We start from the raw sequence: 21526 nt of genomic DNA, 5'->3' as shown, positions 1-21526 counted from the left end.
TCAACAAGGATTTCCAGCCCAAGAATAGATGGTGTCCAGCTCTTCCATATGCTGACCCCCACGTTAGACTCGGGCTTCCCACCCACGCTCGTTTCCACCACAGCGAGTCCTTGAGGGGCCAGAGTGAGCTGTGCTTATGCAACGGACAGTTATCCTCTCCTTTTGTCCTGAGGACCCTTGTGAGCCTCGGTATGCTGTTCTTCCATTTTACCGACGACAACACCAAGGTTACCAGACCGCTAGGAAGTAAGAAAGGTGTGTGACTTCAGCCTGGACTTGGCTGATTCCAGAGTCTGTGCTCTGAACCACTGCACTAACCACTGCACTTGCCAGTGTTTGAGCTCGGTGAGGTCCAGGAGGACGACTGCAGGGAGGAGCCAGCCCCAGCAGACGGCAGATGCAGGGGTCAGGTTACGGACGTGCCGGATAACAGACTTGCTGTGTAGTCAGACCGCCTTGCGGTTATGTTACTTCCCGATGGAGGGTGAGCCATTAAACTAGGTGTGCGGACGATCCCAGAGAGCAGTTTCCAGGCTCTCGGCGTCACGTGGAAAGGTGCTGGCTCGGGTAGTAGATGGCCATCAACTGTGATTGGATGGCCGTCAGCTGTTACCGGTTAGCCAGCAGCCACCGATATAACAGCCGTGGCTAAGCTAGCGGCACAGATTGCTAACAGCAAGTGCGGTTAGGAAGCTGATTGTGGATCCTACTTCCTATGTCTCTCCTGGCCGCCACTGAGACTGGGGTGCAGGAAGACCCCTCATTGGGGTACTGGTGGATGTTTGCTTTTGTGTCTCAACCAGCCGCCAGCGAGAACATAGTGGTGTGACTCGCCTACCTATGGCTCCATGGGTGTTCCTTTTTGGCTTAGCCATATCCTGCGTTCTTATACGGGGAGCGGGAGCAGAGACCCTGCCTTCCACCAGTGATGACGGTTTTCACTCTTCCTCCTCACCACCAGATCTTCAAGTTGTTACAGGCCCCGTTCACAGACTGTGGTGACGGCCCGATGCTGCGGCTGGAGGAGCTCGGGGACCAGCGGCACGCTCCTTTCAGACACATCTGCCGGCTCTGCTACCGGGTCCTGAGACACTCGCAGCAGGACTACAGGAAGAACCAGGTCAGGGTGGGGTTCAGGGTCCGCGGGACACGACTGCCGCTTTCCTCCCTGAAGTTCCTATACTTTCCTCATGAGTCTTAAGTGTCATGTGTGCGTTTATGCACTGGCTAGAGAAGAGTTCACTAAGTTTGCTCTTAGAAAGGAAACTGTTTTTGCAAGCCCAGGAAGCTGTACTATAGAGTCCTTAAGAGAGATACCTGAGAATTCCCTTCTGCAGCCTCCTTCAACGAGGTGACCTTATATTGACACTGCTATTACATTTCTAGTATTTTTTATGGCACGTTCCCTTAAGGCGTAGGGGCACGATTCCACATGTTTATATTGAACACAGAGTGGAATCTTTTCTCCTGCCTCTTGCATTTCCTCCATTTCTGCTGTTAACGTCTCTTTTTTGTTTCTGACTTGTGTTTTATGACTTTCTAAGTCATTGTCTATGTCATGACTGTGTGTGTATTTTTTCGCCCCATGAAACAAGTGTTCTTTGGAGCTTCTTTGGAGACATCTTTGGAGCTTCCAGACATTTTGAGATTGTTCCCCGGGGGACACTGGGCAATGTCTGGAGACTCATTTAAGTGTCACAAGTGACACCTAGTGGGTAGAGGCCAGGGATGCGATTAAACATCCCACAATGGGCAGGACACCCCGTGCAACAAAGAATTACCCAGCCCAGAAAGTGGGTGGTGCAAAGGACGAGAAACTCGGCTGCATAAGGTGCAGCAGTCCCCTCCATCTGTGAGGGGTGTGTTCTAAGACCCCCAGTGATGTCTGAAACAACAGATAGTACCAAACCCTCTCTATTGGGGGCGCCAAAAAAACACGTACAGGTGGACACTTTGGTCAGCGTTGCTCAAGCAGTAGTTCACCGTAATGAGAAGTGCCTGGACGCTGATGGTGTGGGGCCAGAGCCAGGAGAGCAGTTTCCAGGCTCTCGCCCTCACATAGAAAGGTGCTGGCTCGGGTAGTAAATGGCCATCAACTGTGATTGGATGGCCATCAGCGGTGGCTAGTTGGCCGTCAGCTGTAACCTGTGAGCCATTGGCCACTAATATAACTGCCGTGGCTACGCTAGCAGTAAATAGGGGCTAGCAGGAAGATGGTGGCTGAGCTAGCAAGAGTGGATTGCAGTTGGCAGGGCAGATTGCAGCTAGCAAGTGGGGTTGGTTGGCAGAGAGAAGTGGACGGCGGGTTGTGGATCGTGTGGCTCCTGCTTCCTGTGTCTCCAACTCAGCCGCCAGCGAGACTACGGTGGTATGACTCCCCTACCTATGGCTCCGTGGGTGTTCCTTTTTGGCCTCACCATGTCCTGCGTTCTTATGCGGGGAGCGGGACCAGAGACCCCGCATGCCACCCGGCATGACAGATGGGAACCACTTTGAGCACCTCTTGTAATTGCAGAAGTCAAATGTGGCTAGCATTCATGTTTTGTTATTGGCCTATATTGAGTATTACAATTTTAATGTAGTTTTCCTTTCTTAAAGGTGTATACAATTTTTTGGCACCCTCTGTTTATATACATGTTGCTTTTTTCCTATACATACACACCTATGATAAAGTTTATAAATTAGGCACAGTACGAGATTAACAACATGACTAATAAAATACAACAATTATATACGATACTGGACCCAAAGTTACGTGAATGTGGTTTCTCTCGCTCTCTGATAACCAATCTGATAACAGGGACAGCTACTAAGTGACTAACGGACAGGGAGCGTATACAGGGTGGACACGCTAGCAAGGGGACGAGTCACATCCTGAGTGGGACGTGCAAGATTTCATCACGCTGTTCAAAACCATGCACAGTTTGACACTTATGAATTGTTTATTTCTGGAATCTTCCATTTAATATTTTGGGGCCTTAGCTGACCATAGGCTACTGCAACTGCAGAAAGCAACACCGCGAATAAAAGGGGACAGCTGTCCTGCAGGTGCACGGAACGGTGCTTAGTGTAACCTGGACTCCAGTCTGTGCTGTTTTGTGTTTCAACTTTTGCTGCCACTTTCGTGGCCTTTAGATTTCAGCTCTTCTCTGTAGTTAGTTTTGTCATCATACACGTAGTGCTGATCTTAAGCAAAGCTCTAAAGTATTAGATATAATCTTGTGAGCAAGTGTTTCTAACCCCTCGACTTTGCTATTGTTTAAATATGAAGCACCGGGCAGCTATGATGCTTCGCCCGTTAGTCTGGAGGCTGCATCTGGTGCTATGGGTGCTTTAAGCCCCTCCCGTGCACTGGCACCATACCCAACAGTGCCCGAGAGGTTGTATTCTGCCTCTCTCTCTGTCTTCCGATGGCCGTGCGCCCTAGGACAGTTTGCTTGTACGTAGGAGACTAGCCCATCCTTCTTGCTGCACTGGTGACTGCCTGTTGTTGATGGACCCAGTGGTGCCTGCCTGAAGGCTGAGGAGTCCCCCAGCCTACATCCTCACTGAGTGGGGGCTGAAAAGTGGCCCCGTCCACGTGCTCATCCTGAGCAGTTTCCAGGACTTGGGAATTAATAATAATAATAATAATTAATAAAATGTCCACTTGAACTTTGGGCAAGCAAATCATCTATTTTGGTCAGGGAAAATATCTTTGTACAGAAACTAATATTCATAAGAGGCTTCCTTGAGTTCCCAAGGATTTCTGTGCAATGCCATGTCTGATCCCCAAACAGAGAGGTTTTCATATGTTCTCTGAACGTGATCGACTGGCTTACTGTTCCTAACTTCTCCCCATCAGCTTTAAAAACGTATGTTCACCCCAGATAAAGAAAACGAAACCAGTAGCTAAAAAATGGTCCTAAAAAATCAGTGTTTCTGCAGCATTACACAGCCAGGAGGCACAGTTGAATCCTCTTGCATTAGGAATTAAAAGCAGAGCTGAAAAGCAGCTTCTGGCCTTTTAGAAAAATAAGCCACGACATTAAAGTTTATACCGTGCGCTTAATAAAAGGGACATTTTTCTAAATGACGTGTGTGAGGCAGGCTGAGGGAAACCCAGGCTGAGGGGATGTGCAGCTGTGGCCTGGGGAGGGCTGTGGGGATCTCCCCATGATGTCCCTGGGCGGGATGGAGGGCTGTGGGGACCTCCCTGTGATGTCCCGGGGCGGGATGGAGGGCTGTGGGGACCTCCCCGTGATGTCCCGGGGCGGGATGGAGGGCTGTGGGGACCTCCCCGTGATGTCCCTGGGCGGGATGCTGCTGCCCTGCTCCTTTTCAGTGTACCCCTGCTGACCTCTCTTATGTCCCTTGAAGGAGTACATAGCCAAGCAGTTTGGCTTCATGCAGAAGCAGATCGGCTACGACGTGCTGGCCGAAGACACCATCACTGCGCTGCTGCACAACAACCGGAAGCTCCTGGAGAAGCACATCACCGCAGCCGAGATCGACACCTTCGTCAGTCTGGTGCGGAAGAACCGGGAGCCCAGGTGAGCGGGGGATGGGGGGGTCATAGCAGCGTCTGTGCACTTACCAGGGGCAGCTGCCGCTGGATCCCGGGCTTTTCCCACAGTCCCTTTGTTTGGGGACCTGTTTGGACCAGGCCGGTGTTAGGAGGGCCTTTGACAACTCATGGAAAGAACGTGGTGCTGGGACGAGAAGCAGTCATTGCAGCTCTAACACTTACCAGCTGGCTGACCTTGGCTTTCCCTCGGGACTTTCATTTCCTCATCTGCTAGATGGGTCGTTGTGCAAACTAAATGAGGATAAAAGCATGATGTCCCCGGCACTGAGTAGAGAGCTGTACAGTGAATGACAATTACTCTTGTCTTGGCCCCTTGTTTACTTTTTCGCACCCCCAATTATCAGAACACCCTCCCCAAATGCCATCCGTAAAGAGTCGTTGGCAAGCTCAGGTGTTACTGGAATGTTTGCTTTTATTACGCATTATTATATGTAGAGAGAATTCCATCCTTTCTGTCATGTTCACGTAGATCCCCCGCCCCCACTCTCTTGCCTCGTGTCTCCTCATTAAGATCCACACCATTTCATATGAAATGTGAAATAGTTTACATTCTGGGTGTCACGCACGGTTCCACTGGAGAGCCATAGAGTTGTTGTAAAAATGACTCCCTCTCCCATGAAAACATGTTCCTAAGCATTCTCGCGGCCAAAGGTGAGCTGAGGGAGCATTTTTCAGGGATCATCGCATTTCATCCTCAGAACAGCCCTCTTAGGTAACACATTGTCCATTTCCTAGATGACAAAGGTGCGGCACCAGGAGGTTAAGTTCCCCAAATAACAGTGCACCTCAGAATGTAGCGGGTGAGAATGAGAACCAGATTCCAGCCGGGCAGTCAGGCCCCGCAGCCTTCCAGCCCCTCTCCCTGACCTGAGCCCCACCCCCCACCCTCAGGTCTTCCTGATGGAGCTCTCTTTCCGGTCTCATTCTTTCTTTGCATTTTTACCTCATCACCTCTTTGTATTTCCACAACTGCTTCTCTCTTTCCTCTCTCTGGTGATCGGGTTTCTGATGGTGCCATAGAGACCAGCATCAGAACCTAAAATGTCACTGCTTTTCTTAGAGGTACGTCAGAGCTGTCCACATGAGGAAGAGTCAGGCTCCGCGAGCCGAACCTCTGCTCTGTCTTCAGAACACGTGTTGTTTGGTTTCTCTTCCTTGATAGATTCTTAGATTACCTGTCCGACCTCTGCGTGTCCATGAACAAATCGATTCCGGTGACCCAGGAGCTGATATGTAAAGCTGTGCTGAACCCAACTAATGCCGACATCCTGATCGAGACCAAGTGAGTGGGGCTGGGGGTTTAGGATAAAGAGGAGGAGGGACTTAGATGGGAAACGTGCGGTTCAGTGGATGTGTGTGCTTGCGCGAGACGAAACCTAACCCCTCGGTTTCTTCAGACTCTCTGCAGTCGGCTCGGCTCGCATTTGATCTTCCTTTTGCAAAGGCCTCGGTTAGGGGAATGAAGGTAGTTTTGGCGTGGCCGCCTGTGTGCGAGCTGTCCCTTTGCACGCTGGTTTCAAAGGAATGAGAATTTACCTGGGAGCACTTAGACACACCTGGTTTCATTTCAAGAGTTTAGCGTTCTCTAAGTATGATCGTCAGTTTTCAGTTTTAAAAGCAGTCATTCAGTGTTCGTATGTCAGTGTTGGGAAGAGCTTTTCAAATCATCACTGTTTAAAAAGCGTTTATTGGTCCACAGAAGTATTGGTTAATAAGTGATTCATTTTTAGGAAGTTTTCCTGAGAAGTACAGTGCCAATAATATGGACAATGTGTTTAAAAAAAAGAAAGGAAGACTAAATTATGCCCTAAACTAGTGATACTTTTTTTTTGTTTCTCATACATAACTTAATGTAGGGTTTCTCAAACTTGGCATTTTGATGTTTGAGGCTGAGTAATTCTTTGTCGTGGGCATGGTCCCCTGTATCATAAGACGTCTACAATAGCTTCTACCCCCCGGAAGCCAGTAGCACCCACTCCGACTCAGCGAAGAAAAACAAAATGTCTGCAGACATTGCAGAGTCGCCCTGGGTTAAAACATAAGCAGCAGACCTTAATGTCCAGCCCTCCTGTAGTTCTGCCACAGGGAGGAACAAAACGGCGTCCTGTGTCTACGCTGACAATGGAGCTCAGTTTCTGTCCGTTGCTGTCGTTGACCAGAGACTAGCAAGGGTTGCAGAACGAATGAGTTTCCCCTCCTCGTTTTATTTTCCAGGTTGGTTCTGTCTCGTTTTGAATTTGAAGGTGTTTCTACTGGCGAGAACGCCCTGGAGGCCGGGGAAGATGAGGAGGAGGTGTGGCTGTTCTGGAGGGACAGCAGCAAAGAGATTCGCAGTAAGAGCGTCCGGGAGCTGGCGCAGGACGCCAAGGAAGGGCAGAAGGAGGACCGCGACGTCCTCAGCTACTACCGGTGAGGCTGCGTGTGGGCCCTGAGGCACTGCTCCGAAAGGGCCACGGAGGGGTTTAGTGCTGGTTGGTTGATTATTCCAAGGAATTGCAAGATGGTGGTCTGGTGGTCCAGCAGAAAGGTGTGTGGTCTGGTGTGCCGTGAGGGGAGCAGGTTAGTGTAAGGTTTCATTGCTACATAGACGGTAAATTGATGTCTGGACGTGGTGGGGTGAAAATGAGGTGTGCCTGGGTCAGCCCCAGCTGCAGGTTGCCCTCAAACAGCGTGGCACATACCTGCATTTCCTAGCAAAGAGTCAGGCCACGGGGTCATGCTGCATGGGTTCAAATCCTGACCTCGACTCATTAGCTTTTTTACTTCAGTCAGGTTCTAGATCTTTCTGTGCCCCAGTTTCTTTATCTGCAAAATAGAGACAGTGGTCTCTTAGAACCCTGACATACAGAGCTAGGAAATGTGTGTGCATATATACATTTCATCTGTCTGTCTGTCTCTATCTGTACACTCAGCATCTATTTCTATATAAGTCTATGCAAACATAAGGAAAACCATGTGTTCACACCAGTATTCCCAGTTCCATTCCAGCACCATCCGCTGCTTCTAGCCATCACCCCGTCCAGAGTCCTAACTCCTTTCCCCCAACAGTGAGAAACCTGGCTGGCGTGATCCCGGTGTGTTGACTGTTTGCTCAGACTCCGCCCCTGCCGGTCACCTCCTCCGTCCCAGTGTCCCCGCTCTGTGGCCTGCTGGCCCTGCCACCTCAAGGGAAGGGTTGGGAAGGAAAAGAAGGGAGAGGAACCAAAGGTCAGCGGGGGCTGACCTTTAAAGAGGAAGGGAAAGGGGAGGGGAGGCAAGATGGAAACGTGCTTGTGGAGTAGACCCCTTTGCAGTTGTACTGTCCCTGTTGCCTCCTGTCCCCCTTTCCTCCCTCCGTACACATGCTGTGTGTCCTTCCACAGTCGCCGTGCGCTTGTACTTCCGACATTGGAGTGCGGTCAGAAATAACATACGATATTTTGTCTGTTGTTCTTAAAATTCCGTGTAAACAGGACCGTACCCTCAGTTCTGTTCTGAACCCTGCCTTGTTTTTTCGGTTTTGTCTCTGAGATGTCTTCATCTTAATGGAGGTGGATTCATTACTTTGCACTGCTGAATGGCGTCCCATGTTATTAATGTACCCCATTTTCATTGCTCTTTGATACTCAGTGTGTGCCACAGCTTTCCATCGCAGGGCACCTCCCCGTGCAGATTTATGCAGGTGTGTAAGAATTTCCATTCCACATCAGGAGTGGAATTATGGGATTGGAGGGTGTGCATAGTTTAAACTTGATTAAGCAGCCGTGAATGGGATATTTTTGTGCATACTCTCAGCAGTTGTAAATGAGAATTTTTGTTTGTCTTTGCTAACTGAATATCAGGAGACTCTTTTAATTTTTGTTCATTGTCTGAGTGTGCCATAGATCATGTTTTAATTTGCATTTCACTGCTATCTGGTGAGGTTGAGAATGTTTTCAACTCATGGTCCTTGGAGATAGATAGGGCTTTAAAGTCAGAAGCCCGCATTGGCCGCTGTGGAAGCTACAGCTTTCTTCTGTCATGTTCCAAGTATGTTTACTCTTTTAATGCTCGACGAATCTTCTTGCGAGAATGGAGAAATAGTGCCTGAACTGGTCAGAAGTTAGTTCAGAAGCTAACAAAGTTTACGTGTGATTGGACGAGCAAGACAGCAAAAGACATTCGGAAGAGCCCCTACTTTTTACACCACATTTTTCACACGTGTGTAAAAGTCAAAGAGTAGATTTAGACGAGATAAGCTCCTAAAAGTATTAAAACTTTCCAATGAGACTTACAGGGGCCGCCTCTTTTACGTTTCCTACGTGGTGGTATCTGATGAACTGTATAAAGACACTGCTGAAGAAATAGACAACCGTTTTCTTCCCACGTATTTTATAAGATAAACAAGGGCAAAATGGAATCAAGCGGTCACATAATTCCTGCAACACAGCAGGGTAGACATGTGAAGCTGACTTGACCTGTTCCTTTCTCCGCTTGGTATAAAAGCCGGAGTTTGATGACCGAGCATAGGGCGTGTAAGTAGTATGAGTTCAGATGGCCAGATGTCACTGCTGTGAGCATCGGGGCCACCTGGACTTGCCGGCGGTGCGTGCCATCCACCCTCGGTGGTTTCGGGACCTGAGCGTCACGTGACCCCTTTCCTCCAGGTATCAGCTGAACCTCTTTGCTCGGATGTGTCTGGACCGGCAGTACCTGGCCATCAATGAGATCTCAGGCCAGCTGGACGTGGACCTCATCCTGCGCTGCATGTCCGACGAGAACCTGCCCTACGACCTGCGGGCGTCCTTCTGCCGCCTCATGCTTCACATGCACGTGGACCGTGACCCCCAGGAGCAGGTCACGCCCGTGAAGTATGCCCGCCTGTGGTCGGAGATCCCCTCCGAGATCGCCATCGACGAGTGAGCCTGCGCCCTCTGCTCCTTGCCCCGTCAGGACCCATGTCGCCCTAGACTCTCCCGGTCACACTGTTCTGTGCAGCCGCAGACGAGCGCACGGGGTCAGGTGGAGTCTAGTCACAGATGAGAGGGGAAGTTAGTTGTTTTATGTTTCACGTAAAGTGAATGGCAAAGATGATGTCTTTCTTCAAGAATGTGGAAGATGGCACGATTGTAGTTTTTACATCTTGTTTGTCATTTTTATTCCACAAATAGTGGTGTCTACTGGGTGCCAGGATCAAGGAATATATCAGCGGGCAAAGTAGAACTCTATCTGTACGCTAGTGGGGAAAGACAGACAATAAACAAGACAGATGACGAGGATGTGTATCTGGGTGACGTGTGTTAAGGACGGACACGTAAAGGAGGGGTGGGGCGGGGCTTGGAAATGTTGGGAGGGCATGTTCACTTTTGAGGCTGAGCGGCTGGGGGAGGGCTCGCTGGGAAAAACTTGAAGTCTGACATCCTTTTCTTCCTCCTTCCCTGGTAGCTACGACAGTAGTGGAACTTCCAAAGATGAAATTAAGGAGAGGTTTGCTCAGACCATGGAATTTGTGGAGGAATATTTAAGAGACGTGGTTTGCCAGAGGTTTCCTTTTTCTGATAAGGAGAAAAATAAGCTTACATTTGAGGTAACTCATGATAAAATGATCTGTGTGTTTTCTCTGCTTTTCATTAGTCTTTTTTTCAATGGGTAAATAGAAAGTAGTATGTGTTGATTTTTATCACAGTCCTCTGGGTTTGTAATAAAAAAGAATCCCGCTTAGTTTTGTTCCAGAGTAAAATAGAACCGATACCGGTCGCTTGGCTCAGTGGTGGTTATGCTCTTAGAAGAAATATGCAGGGTGAACTGAACCATGTAGAATGATGGAAGATGGCGTACACTCTACATTGTTATATTCAATATGACAGGAAAGAGAGACTGCTTGGGACCTGTCATAGATTAATCGTTTGAGGGACATAGATCCTCATGGCCTTTGTGGTAGTGTTTCTCTTTGAGACCACTTTTGCTTCCGAGGATTGTGGTGTTGGCGTCTGTGTCCTGGTGGGTATAACTAGGCTCGCCCTGGCTTGTCTTTGGGAAGCTGCACAGACCAGATGATTGGGTCAGTTTTTTACTAACTAGTCATCAAAGCGGATCAGTAGCTTTGCAGGTTTTCATTTCTTATTTTTTCTCCATATGAAATCTGATCAAAAAATCTGATCAAAATGAAATCTGATCAGAAATTGGTAAGCAAAATGTATACCTTCTCTTACCGTAAGGAAGGCCGGAATCGGTCATTTTATAAACTAATCAACTTAAAATGGAACTGAAGGATACAGTTTATTTATTTCTTTCTCTTTCTCTCACTTTCTTTTTAAATACAATAGGTTGTCAATTTAGCTAGGAACCTCATATACTTTGGCTTCTACAACTTCTCTGACCTTCTACGATTAACCAAAATCCTCTTGGCCATACTGGACTGTGTGCACGTGACGACAATCTTCCCCATCAGCAAGATGGCCAAAGGGGAAGAGAATAAAGGTGAGACTGATGTGGAGAAGCGGCAGGGAGGCCTGAAGGTGCCCACACTCCTGGGGCGTGCCCTCCCAGCCTCTCCTGTCTCTCCTCTTGGGATGTCGTGTCCTCTGTCCCTGACTTTTCACTATGAGCGTTTCAACTGTAAAGACAAATAGGAGTCGGTGTGTGTATTCTGCGGAACCAACTGAAAGTTACCTAACGACTTGAATGCTTATCTCTTTAAAATCTGTGTCCTGTCATAGTTGTCGATGTGTCACGAGGCCCTCGGTGGTCACACTAGTGTAGGATGAACTGAAATCCAGGCTTTTCTGGGTATCCTGTTTCCAGTTTGTGACTAGGAAAGTCTGCCTTCATATGGTTTTCCCCCCGTTTGAGGTCAGAGTAGGCAAATATCAGGTACTCATCGCTGGACTATTGTCTGATTGGGCCCTACAGCTAGAGCAGGAAAACACAGTCCTGCACCTCCCAGTCTCTGTTAGGGCCTGTGCTCAGTCATCCCGCATAGCTTCTACCCTTCAGTCCTGTCACTGAGCTCCTTTATTCGCATTTACGAGCCGGCGAGACTGAGCCTCAGAGGGCACCCCATGTGCTCAGAGCCAAGCGGCCGTTGGTGCAGCACCAGCTTTGTGCCTTGGTGAGTCCTGTCGTTCTATGCACAGCAACAAACACGTAGGAGGTGACCAGTAACATTTGGCAGGTGAATTAATACACACACATGTTCCCTTGGGGATTTCAAAACCCACAGTTGCCACCACTCCCTGAAGCCCCCAGTCTTTGATGGGTATTAACCTTTTTAGGTTCCTGGGGTCCTGAGAAGGTATTAGAACAGGGAGATGGTAAATATTGTGTTCCAAATTGCCCAGGCCCCTTGCCAGGGGCCTCAGCACTAGGGTGCTAGGGACATTATCACCACCCAGATCTGTCCTGGCCCCTGTAGGCAGTCACGTGATGCGCTCCATCCACGGCGTCGGGGAGCTGATGACCCAGGTGGTGCTGCGGGGAGGGGGCTTTCTGCCCGTGGCCCCCATGGCTGCGGCCCCCGAAGGCAGCGTGAAGCAGGCAGAGCCAGAAAAGGAGGACATCATGGTCATGGACACCAAGTTGAAGATCATTGAGATCCTGCAGGTGACGATCAGCCAGGGGGCAGGGAGCGGGATGGGGACTGAGTGGCGTCATGGCCTCCACTGAGCGGCAGTGTCCTGCTTTGGTGGAGCCCAGGCTTCTGGGAAGAGGAAGGGGGTGAATGCTCAGCTCAGCCTCTGCCACATGTGAGCCAGCCCCTGCGCCCTCTCCTGTCGCCTCCTGCCCTTCCCAGCATACCCGTCCCTTGGGCATCCCAGAACTCCCGGTAGGGTCCTCAGCTTCCAAGGCATTGGCCGCTGTGCCTTCACCCACGCCATGCCCAGTGCTTAGAACTCTCCGTGCTTCTGCGTGGAGCTGACTTCCCTGCTTGCTCACTGTTCGGGACTCATTTCAGGGCCCTGTGAACTCTGCAGTGCCTGCCTGCCTGCCTCCCTCACTCCCACCTTTCTTCATTCCTTCATTCATTCATTCATGCAACAATTACTGAAACTGGTTCTGTGCCAAGTATTTTTAAGCATTAGGGATCCAGCAATGAGAAAAATAGATTAAACTCCTGCTTCAAAAGAGCTTTCATTTTGATCGGAGGCATGGACATATTTTTAAAAATATATACACTGTGTCAGATAGTGATGTTAAGATATAAAGGGGGTTCAGGATGGTTTGGAGGCCACTGGGGGAGGGGACCAGGGACACTGTTTTCGATGGGTTGTCAGAGGCGCCCTCTCCAAGGAGCAGAGACCAGAGTGGAGTTAGGGAACCAGCATGGGGATCTGCAGGAAGAGTCTCTGAGGCAGAGGGAACAGCTTGTGAAAAGACCCTGGGGTGGAAGCATCAAGTTTGGGAATAGGTGGGGATCGGAGGGAGGGAATGGGAGAAGATGAAGGAGGGGGAAGGCTCAACGCAAGCACTTGTGAGTGGATTTGCCGGAAAGACGCACAGAAGGTGCGAGATGACTATAGGTTGGCTTTGCTGTAATATTTTTTAAGTTGAGAGGTTATGGTAAGCTGGGGTGCTCAGCGGGAACTGTCAAGTAGAGAGGGAAAGCTTGACATAGGAGAGAGAAGAAAATGGTCGGAGCAGCATCCATTCGTGGGCGAGGCGCTGAGAGCCCGTCCCCCGCAGAGGCCTTGGTCTCAGGTGGGGGACCCCTGCCAAGCTCCCAACAACCTGTGTTTTCCTCTTCCTGCTCCAAGGTAGTTTTTATTCATCAACAAGTGATTTGCTCATAAATGAAAAAAACATTGTTATCTTTCTCTCTTATCCCGGACTGCATCATCCTAAACCCAGAACATGTAGTAGAGAATTAGAAATGTTTACAGACTTAAGGACTTTTTTATTCTGACATCACATTTCACCAATTGTTGGAAAGCATCCATGGGACTAGTCAAAATAACTGCTTAAGGCAATAAAGAATGACTTAAGAAGAAACCTCACAGAATTTATGCCTGCCCAAAAGCAGAGAAGGATTTCTTAGGCCACGGCCTGTGTGTCCCATGTATGTTAGTGTTGTGGCTGATTATCAGAAATGGTGTGAAACTTGGTCCCATCTTGAGGGCCACTCGCCATAGCCATCTGAGAACAATTGGTTGATGGATTCATTCTTTCAGCAAATACTTACGGACCCCCTGCCACATACAAGGCACTTTCCTGAGCATTACCATGTTTCCCCGAAAATTAAGACCTGCCCCGAAACTAAGCCCCAGTTAAGATCATCAGCCAGACGGACGCATTTAGTACATTATGACAACGTTCCAGAAGATGACATGACTGTATTTGAATAAATGTAGATTGTTGTACATGAAACAATAAGACATCCCCTGAAAATACACCCTAATGGAGCAAAAATTAATATAAGACCTGGTCTTCTTTTCAGGGAAACATAGTATAAGGAATGCACAGGTGTAACTGGGACCCAGGCTGCATCTACAAGGGGTTTATAACAGAGGGTACATGAGGAGTGCTGAGGTTGTGTGTACGCAGAAATAAACCATGAAGAGTGTTCTGAGATACGTGTGATCCCAGCTAGTGAGGACCAGAGGAGGTGGGATTTCAGCTGAGCCTTTAAGCCTGGATGGGATTTGTAGCATAGAAACAAGGGGACAGTCTCAAGTGAATGGAGCAGGTTGAACCAGGGCACCATGGCACACGTGTCAGTAAGTTTTTCTCCTTGGGCGGGGACTCACAGTGCGCCGAACGGAAGTTGTGGGGAATGAGGTTGGAAAGGAGGATGGGACCATGCTCTAAAGAGCTCTGGGTGGCTAATGTGTCAGGACTTTATTCTGGGCTGAGCTCTTGACGGTGCTCAGCAGGGGCTGAGGTAAGATAAGCACGCTTGGGAGGTGGGCCTGGTAAATTTGGTTCTGTAGTGGCCAAGCGGGAGATTGAGAACGTGAGCAGGTGTAAGTGACCCATGAGAAGTGGCCGAGGTAGCACCAGCAGGACTTACCATTGATAAGATGTGTGTGTCAAAGGAGGAGGAGTCAGTGGTCCTGAGGTGACCCGAGGGCTAGGCTGACACTGTTAGTTTTGTACAATTCTCGGTTTGCCCTTGGCACTGAGAAAACACCAAATGTGATGCCCAGTAGTCAGGAGGAAACATAGACCAAGAGCTTGGAAGGCAAGGCAAAGGCCGGTCTCAGTCTGGAAGGGGTGACAGCTCTGCGATTGAGGAAGGTCACCACCAGGGCAGGCAGAGACGAGGTGAGAATGGCAGGGAGAATGTCAGTAAGGTCCTCAAATAATGCCAGGTGGCTGATCTTTCTTTTGGGCTCTAGTCACAGCCATGGAAGTGACCTTGTGTTGGAGTAGAGGGCAAGGTGAGAGAAGAGGGAGCCCAAGGGCTTGCAGCTAAATCGAAGGAAAGAGTCAAAACTAAAACGTGAACCAAGTTATTTTCAGGAGTAAAACCATCTTTTTCCCCGTTAACTGTCTTCAGTGAAAAGCAGCCGGCTTCCCCCTCGGTCAGCCCTGCACTGGTACTCAGTGCGTGCTGAAACGCAGCAGTGTTCGCAGAGGCTGGAGTGGAGGGCGAGTGCTCTGTCGTTACAGGTATTAGATCCATTGTGGGTGCTGCAGTTCGCACTGGGAGCCAGGTGCTGCGGGCAGGCTTGATCTGTGCCCCACAGAAGTCGGTGGATAAGGTGACAGCTGAAATCCGAGCCACATGCTTGGCTTGCTTAGTGTTTAGGGTCATTGATGGAGCGGGTAGCAGGCCCAGCCGTCTGCAGCGGTTTGGCGGTGGCTCGCTCGTGTAACCAGTCTGTTTCCATTTCCACTTGAATCTTTAGTTTATCTTGAATGTGAGGTTGGACTACAGGATCTCCTGCCTCCTGTGTATATTTAAGCGGGAGTTTGACGAAAGCAATTCCCAGACTTCAGAGACGTCCTCTGGAAGCAGCAGCCAGGAAGGGCCCAGTAACGTACCAGGTCAGTGCTTCCAGAATGGTCTGCAGCCACAGAATGGGGCCCGGGGCTTGGGAGAACTGGGGTCCAGATGGTATGTTCTGGAAAGAGGGTAAAATGTGCATGTTTTCGGAGGTTATTGTTTTTGAGAACCAGATGCTCAGAGTGCTCCTTTTTGGGCCGGGGAATAATTGAAAGAGCCCAGACCCCTTCTGGGGTAGATCTTTTCCCTTCCATCCTGGAGTGTCTTGGCCAGAAGATGGCTGACGGTTCTAATGTGTGGTTACAAGAAATGCCAAGAAAAAAAGCCCAAGAAAACTCACTGTCCACTAGCAATTTCTCCTTCTTTCTCTTGATGGATATTTTTTCCCTGCCCAGGAAATAGCAGTAAAGGCCCAGGGGAAGGGTGGCAGTAGAAATAATCCCACCTCTCGAGGCCTGAGCTGTCTTGGGACGAGGGTGTCCCTGTGCAATAATGAGAGGTCACCAGACAGCAGAAGCCGGCAGTGGTGTGGAGCATTGCACACTGGAGCCGTTGGACAGTGTGCTCTGAATTGGCCTGGCTCAGAGCTTTGCCGGATAAGATCCTAAACTTGAGGTTGACCCCCGGGCAGGGCACGTGTACCACGGCACATTTTCAGACCGTCCAGCATCTGAAGTTATGTTCTCTGACTTTTCAGGTGCTCTGGACTTTGAACACATTGAAGAGCAAGCAGAAGGCATCTTTGGAGGAAGGAAAGTATATTTTCAGTTACTGTTTTGTAGGTGGTTCTGAGACTGGGAAACTCCTGTTGTCCAGCCTTCAAAGGGGCTTCACTGCACGCGGAAAGGCTCAGTCTTTGGGGTTCGGTTGTTTTCCTGGTCTCCACACTCTTAGTACTCAGGTCCGAATGATCTTAGCTGGCTAGGGGTGGGGGTGTGTTTCCTGCCTACGATAGAAAGGATTTAAGGTGGTTTCCCCGAACTACACACACTACAAGATTAGTTAAATGGTGGGAAGTGGGGTCGTAAGAAAGAGGAGGGTCAACGGGACGAGGTTAGCAAGCCGGCGTACCTCAGTGCTGTTGGGCTATAGTTTTCACCTCAGAGCTCTTTGGAGCCCGGGAAGCAACAACCATAACCCAGGTATGGCTCATTCATACGAACCCCTTTTACAAGCTCAGATCGCTCAGTGTTGACTTAAAACTTGATGGTGGGACTCAAACATCTACAGACCTGATAGAAACTCCCTTCACATATAGTTCTTACCGCGCGCACAGCAGGCTCCGTTGTCTCTTACTCTGTGACACACTACCCCCGAAACTCAATGGGCTAAAGCCTCAGTCATTTGTATTGCCTCTCACAATTCTGTGGGTGACTCGGCCTAAGCCGGATGGTTCTTGGGCTGGGCACACTGTTGGCTCTGTCGTGTGACCATGGTGAGCTAGTGACTGGGGCTGGCACTTCCAACTTGCTTTACTCACATTTCTGGCTCCTTGGTGGGGCTCTCTGTAAAGTGGGGACCTCTCTGTGTTCATGAATACTGGGGGCTTCTTTATGGCTCTAAGTGCAAAGAAAGGTCCCAAGAGGCCAGGCCAACAATGTGCAAGCACTAATCAAGCCTCTGCTTGCTTCGTGTTACTAATGTCCCATTGGTCAAAGCAGGTCACGTGGCTGAGCCCAGCAGCAGCCTGGGTGGGGCTGGCATAAGGGTGTACCCCAGGAGGGCCCACGTTGTTGAGGCCACCATAGTTAAGGGTCTACCTCAGCACTCAATACAAAACCTGTGAAATTTGAATTGGCGACATTACTTACTACATTGAAGATGTTGTTTTTCTGAAACACCGGGCATTTGGGGTTCAGCATGGCGATATTCCATGCGCTGGGTCATGTCTGGGCTCTCCCGCCATCTTCCTGACATTGAGCGGCAGCGAAACCTTCACACCTTTTTGGAGCATGGAGCACGAGGAGAGTATTTACATGTTAAGTCCTCTGCTTTTCTTGGGGCCTGCCACCATGAAGGTCTCACCATTTGACGTTCGATTGTAAACACAATACAGACGCTGACACAGCCATTGAGTGGCAGTGCTCAGTTATGCGGTAGCCTGCCGTTTGATGCAGGACATGCTTATTAGCATTTGAGTTATATAAATAATACACAGATGGTATTTAATTATAAAAATAACACCGTGGCACTATGCCGATCACCCCCGTTGGAAGAGCACTGACTGGTAATGGTTCGTGGCAGCACCCCTCAGAGTGGGGCCTGTAGGTCTCAACTGCTCACCACCAGTTTGTGACGAGATAAGTACGCAGCACGGGAGTCAGCATTGGGGCCCTTTGGGGACCATGTGACACTGCCCTGGGTCCAGGTGCGTGACCGGTGGACCTGGCGTGGGCTGAGACATCAGTTGGCTACATGATGTCTCAATTGGAAACAACAAAAGCCGGTCCCTCGCCACAGATATGTGGTAGGCCCTGAGTGACAACGTCTTCGATAACCAATAAGCTAATAGCTGTGGAGAAGCACTATCGTGTGCAGTTCCCGAACCCCAGATGAGGCCCAGAAGAAAACCCCCAACCAAGGAGCTGGTCATCTGCTGGCAAAGCCAGTCCTGTCCCTGGGAAGGTGGGGGCTTTGGTTTAAAATTTGACCATGGTGACATCTTCACTGTCCCCTTACCGCCCAGTAGAGTTGAAGACGACACAAGATCACATGAGGGAGACACCAGGGTTGGGAAGCTACCAGTTGAGTCGGGTCTGGGCCAAGGTGCGTGGGGGGAGGGCGTTTGTGGCTCACCTGGCCTTTCTCCTCCCACGCGCTGCTTCAGTGAGGAGAACACCCCACTGGACCTGGACGACCACGGCGGCAGGACCTTCCTCCGAGTCTTGCTCCATTTGACCATGCACGACTACCCACCCCTGGTGTCGGGCGCCCTACAGCTGCTCTTTCGGCACTTCAGTCAGAGGCAGGAGGTCCTGCAGGCCTTCAAACAGGTAGAGTAGGTGGCCGTGCGTGCACGTGTGCATGCCGTGAGTGTGTGCTGTCTTTTGTGGAAGAGGCTGTTGCCTGTCACTAAGGGATTGCATCCATTCAGGTTCAACTGCTTGTCACCAGCCAAGATGTTGACAACTACAAACAGATCAAACAGGACTTGGATCAGCTGAGGTCCATCGTGGAGAAGTCGGAGCTGTGGGTGTACAAAGGGCAGGGCCCCGACGAGGCCATGGATGGTGCCTCGGGAGAAAATGAACATAAGAAAACAGAGGTGGGTGAAGCAGAAGGGATGCTGCCAAAGGAGACAGATGGGCCCCTCGAAATAAGTAAACATCCTCTGGTTTTTGATAACAGTGCAGGTTAGAGGATGGGCTTTCTTCTCAGGAGACCTGCTTGTTAAGTAGCCAGGGTAACAGCCATTCTCCTAGGAAACAGGCTGCACACAGAAGTCCAGCTTCTTCCCCTGGGTCACCTTGGACCCTGCAGAGTAGACGGCGCTGTGGCATGAATTAGACCAGGTTTTCCTAACATCCACACTTGGGAGAGGACCTGTTTTCCGCCCATGGCCTAGCCCACCATCCTCTCCCACATCAGTGAAGTAACGTCAGTCAGAAGGGAGTTGCCTGGGTGGGCACGAACCCGGCACGACTGTGGGAAAACGCTGCAAACCTCCCGTTCTCACAAAAGGTGCTGTTAACCCTAAAAACTGGACAGGCGCCCAAGAATTATACAAACACCCCATGTTCACTTTGGTCCCTAGGAGGGGAATAACAAGTCACAGAAGCATGAGAACACCAGCAGCTACAACTACAGGGTGGTAAAAGAGGTGAGTGTCGCCACTGCTGCTTTCCCTTCTTTATTCTCTAAGAAGCTGGAACTGTGTGATAGTCAGGTGGAAGGTGCACACGAGCCTTTTCTTCATGTAAAGTGTCATCGGGAGAAAGTAGACTTGGGAGCTTAAGTGCGTGAGTTCTAGAGTCAGACCTGCATTCAAGTCCAGCTCCGCCACTTGTTCTGTTTCCTCGCATTTCGTAGGTGCACTGATGCTTTTGAAGGTTTGCAGTGGAATGAAGGGTTCCATGACACATAACTGTCAAGGATTTATTTTGGTGCCTGGCACCCAGTGTCCACCAATGAGAGCTGTAGTTCTCTAGAAATCTGTGTGTAGGGTGGGTCAGAGTTGGGAGGTTGGAGCTCTCTTACTACCCCAGAGCAACTCATCCTTGGCAATGAGGCCAAGTGTCACCACTGTAAGAGCTCTCTGGAACCACCCCTCTTCCTGTTGAAGCCATAATCCACTGGGGTTACACTAGAAGGACATGTCCTCAGCCGTACGTGGATTCCGTGTGATGCCATCAGCAGGGGGATCTTGTTGGATGAATGCACCTCGTTTTAGGTGTTTAATGTATTGCGATCCCTTTTGCCTCTCTGCCCCCCACCACCCCCTGCAAACTTTTTCCAACTATGGTTCCTGGTTTCCTGGGGTTGAGTAATTTCTTTGTTTTTCACTTTTTTCAGCTTCATTAAGGTATAACTGACAATCGTAATACACGTAAAGTGTACAGCGTGAGGATTTGATAGACACTGTCGGGGGTGGGGAAGGACGTTTAAGGTCTGCTGTTGCAGCAAATCACAAGTACACAGTGTCTTACTGACTGTGCCCACCACGGCGCATGTCAGATCCTCAGCACTGAGTGTTGGTGACAGGGCACAACCGTCCGTTCTCCCCCAGATTCTGATCCGGCTCAGCAAGCTGTGTGTGCAGGAGGGCGCGGCTGTGAGGAAAAGCCGGAAGCAGCAGCAGCGTCTGCTACGGAACATGAGCGCCCACGCGGTGGTGCTGGAGCTGCTGCAGATCCCCTACGAGAAGGTGCGCCCCCTCCCGGGGAGGGCGGGGCCGTGTCCCCAAGCCCTGCAGGATGGTGCGCCCCCTCCCGGGGAGGGCGGCGCCGTGTCCCCAAGCCCTGCAGGATGGTGCGCCCCCTCCCGGGGAGGGCGGGGCCGTGTCCCCAAGCCCTGCAGGATGGTGCGCCCCCTCCCGGGGTGGGTGGGTGGGCGGGGCCGTGTCCCCAAGCCCTGCAGGATGGTGCGCCCCCTCCCGGGGAGGGCGGGGCCGTGTCCCCAAGCCCTGCAGGATGGTGCGCCCCCTCCCGGGGAGGGCGGGGCCGTGTCCCCAAGCCCTGCAGGATGGTGCGCCCCCTCCCGGGGTGGGTGGGTGGGCGGGGCCGTGTCCCCAAGCCCTGCAGGATGGTGCGCCCCCTCCCGGGGAGGGCGGGGCCGTGTCCCCAAGCCCTGCAGGATGGTGCGCCCCCTCCCGGGGAGGGCGGGGCCGTGTCCCCAAGCCCTGCAGGATGGTGCGCCCCCTCCCGGGGAGGGAGTGGCCGTGTCCCCAAGCCCTATGAGCAGGTGCGCCCCCTCCCGGGGAGGGCGGGGCCGTGTCCCCAAGCCCTGCAGGATGGTGCGCCCCCTCCCGGGGAGGGCGGGGCCGTGTCCCCAAGCCCTATGAGCAGGTGCGCCCCCTCCCGGGGAGGGCGGGGCCGTGTCCCCAAGCCCTGCAGGATGGTGCGCCCCCTCCCGGGGAGGGAGAGGCCGCGTCCCCAAGCCCTGCAGGATGGTGCGCCCCCTCCCGGGGAGGGAGTGGCCGTGTCCCCAAGCCCTATGAGCAGGTGCGCCCCCTCCCGGGGAGGGCGGGGCCGTGTCCCCAAGCCCTGCAGGATGGTGCGCCCCCTCCCGGGGAGGGAGTGGCCGTGTCCCCAAGCCCTATGAGCAGGTGCGCCCCCTCCCGGGGAGGGCGGGGCCGTGTCCCCAAGCCCTATGAGCAGGTGCGCCCCCTCCCGGGGAGGGCGGGGCCGTGTCCCCAAGCCCTATGAGCAGGTGCGCCCCCGAGATGGGTGCCCCCTAGGTGAGACAGCCGCTCCCAGAGCAGTGTGGGTTATGGTGGCTTGCAGGCAGAACCTTGTGCATGCACACGTGTGTGTTGTTTTGTGTGGGTACAGACATTCCAGTGTGTAAGAACAGCCGAGGGACTCCTACCGACAGGTAACCGCTATTAAGCGATGTCT

At 51.2% G+C, this 21526-nt stretch overlaps 1 protein-coding gene across 7 annotated transcripts in view; it reads left to right on the top strand.

Moving 5' to 3' along the window:
• Positions 1-21526, top strand: part of ITPR1 (inositol 1,4,5-trisphosphate receptor type 1) — a 295575-nt gene that overhangs the window by 132128 nt on the left and 141921 nt on the right. For all 7 annotated transcript variants that reach the window (XM_081071377.1, XM_081071376.1, XM_081071373.1 and 4 more), the window contains 14 exons: positions 962-1120; positions 4360-4532; positions 5730-5849; positions 6782-6976; positions 9193-9444; positions 9971-10112; positions 10852-11005; positions 11940-12127; positions 15373-15511; positions 16168-16222; positions 18298-18463; positions 18565-18735; positions 19225-19290; positions 20197-20334. In XM_081071377.1, the coding sequence (XP_080927503.1) occupies positions 962-1120; positions 4360-4532; positions 5730-5849; positions 6782-6976; positions 9193-9444; positions 9971-10112; positions 10852-11005; positions 11940-12127; positions 15373-15511; positions 16168-16222; positions 18298-18463; positions 18565-18735; positions 19225-19290; positions 20197-20334 (2118 nt within the window). The remainder of the gene's footprint in view (positions 1-961; positions 1121-4359; positions 4533-5729; positions 5850-6781; positions 6977-9192; positions 9445-9970; positions 10113-10851; positions 11006-11939; positions 12128-15372; positions 15512-16167; positions 16223-18297; positions 18464-18564; positions 18736-19224; positions 19291-20196; positions 20335-21526) is intronic.

Source organism: Rhinolophus hipposideros, assembly GCF_964194185.1.
Source record: "Rhinolophus hipposideros genome assembly, chromosome: 14".
Classification (NCBI taxonomy): Eukaryota; Metazoa; Chordata; class Mammalia; order Chiroptera; family Rhinolophidae; genus Rhinolophus; species Rhinolophus hipposideros.
Note: the sequence above shows the minus strand (reverse complement) of the source record. Positions and strands in the feature narration are given on the sequence as shown.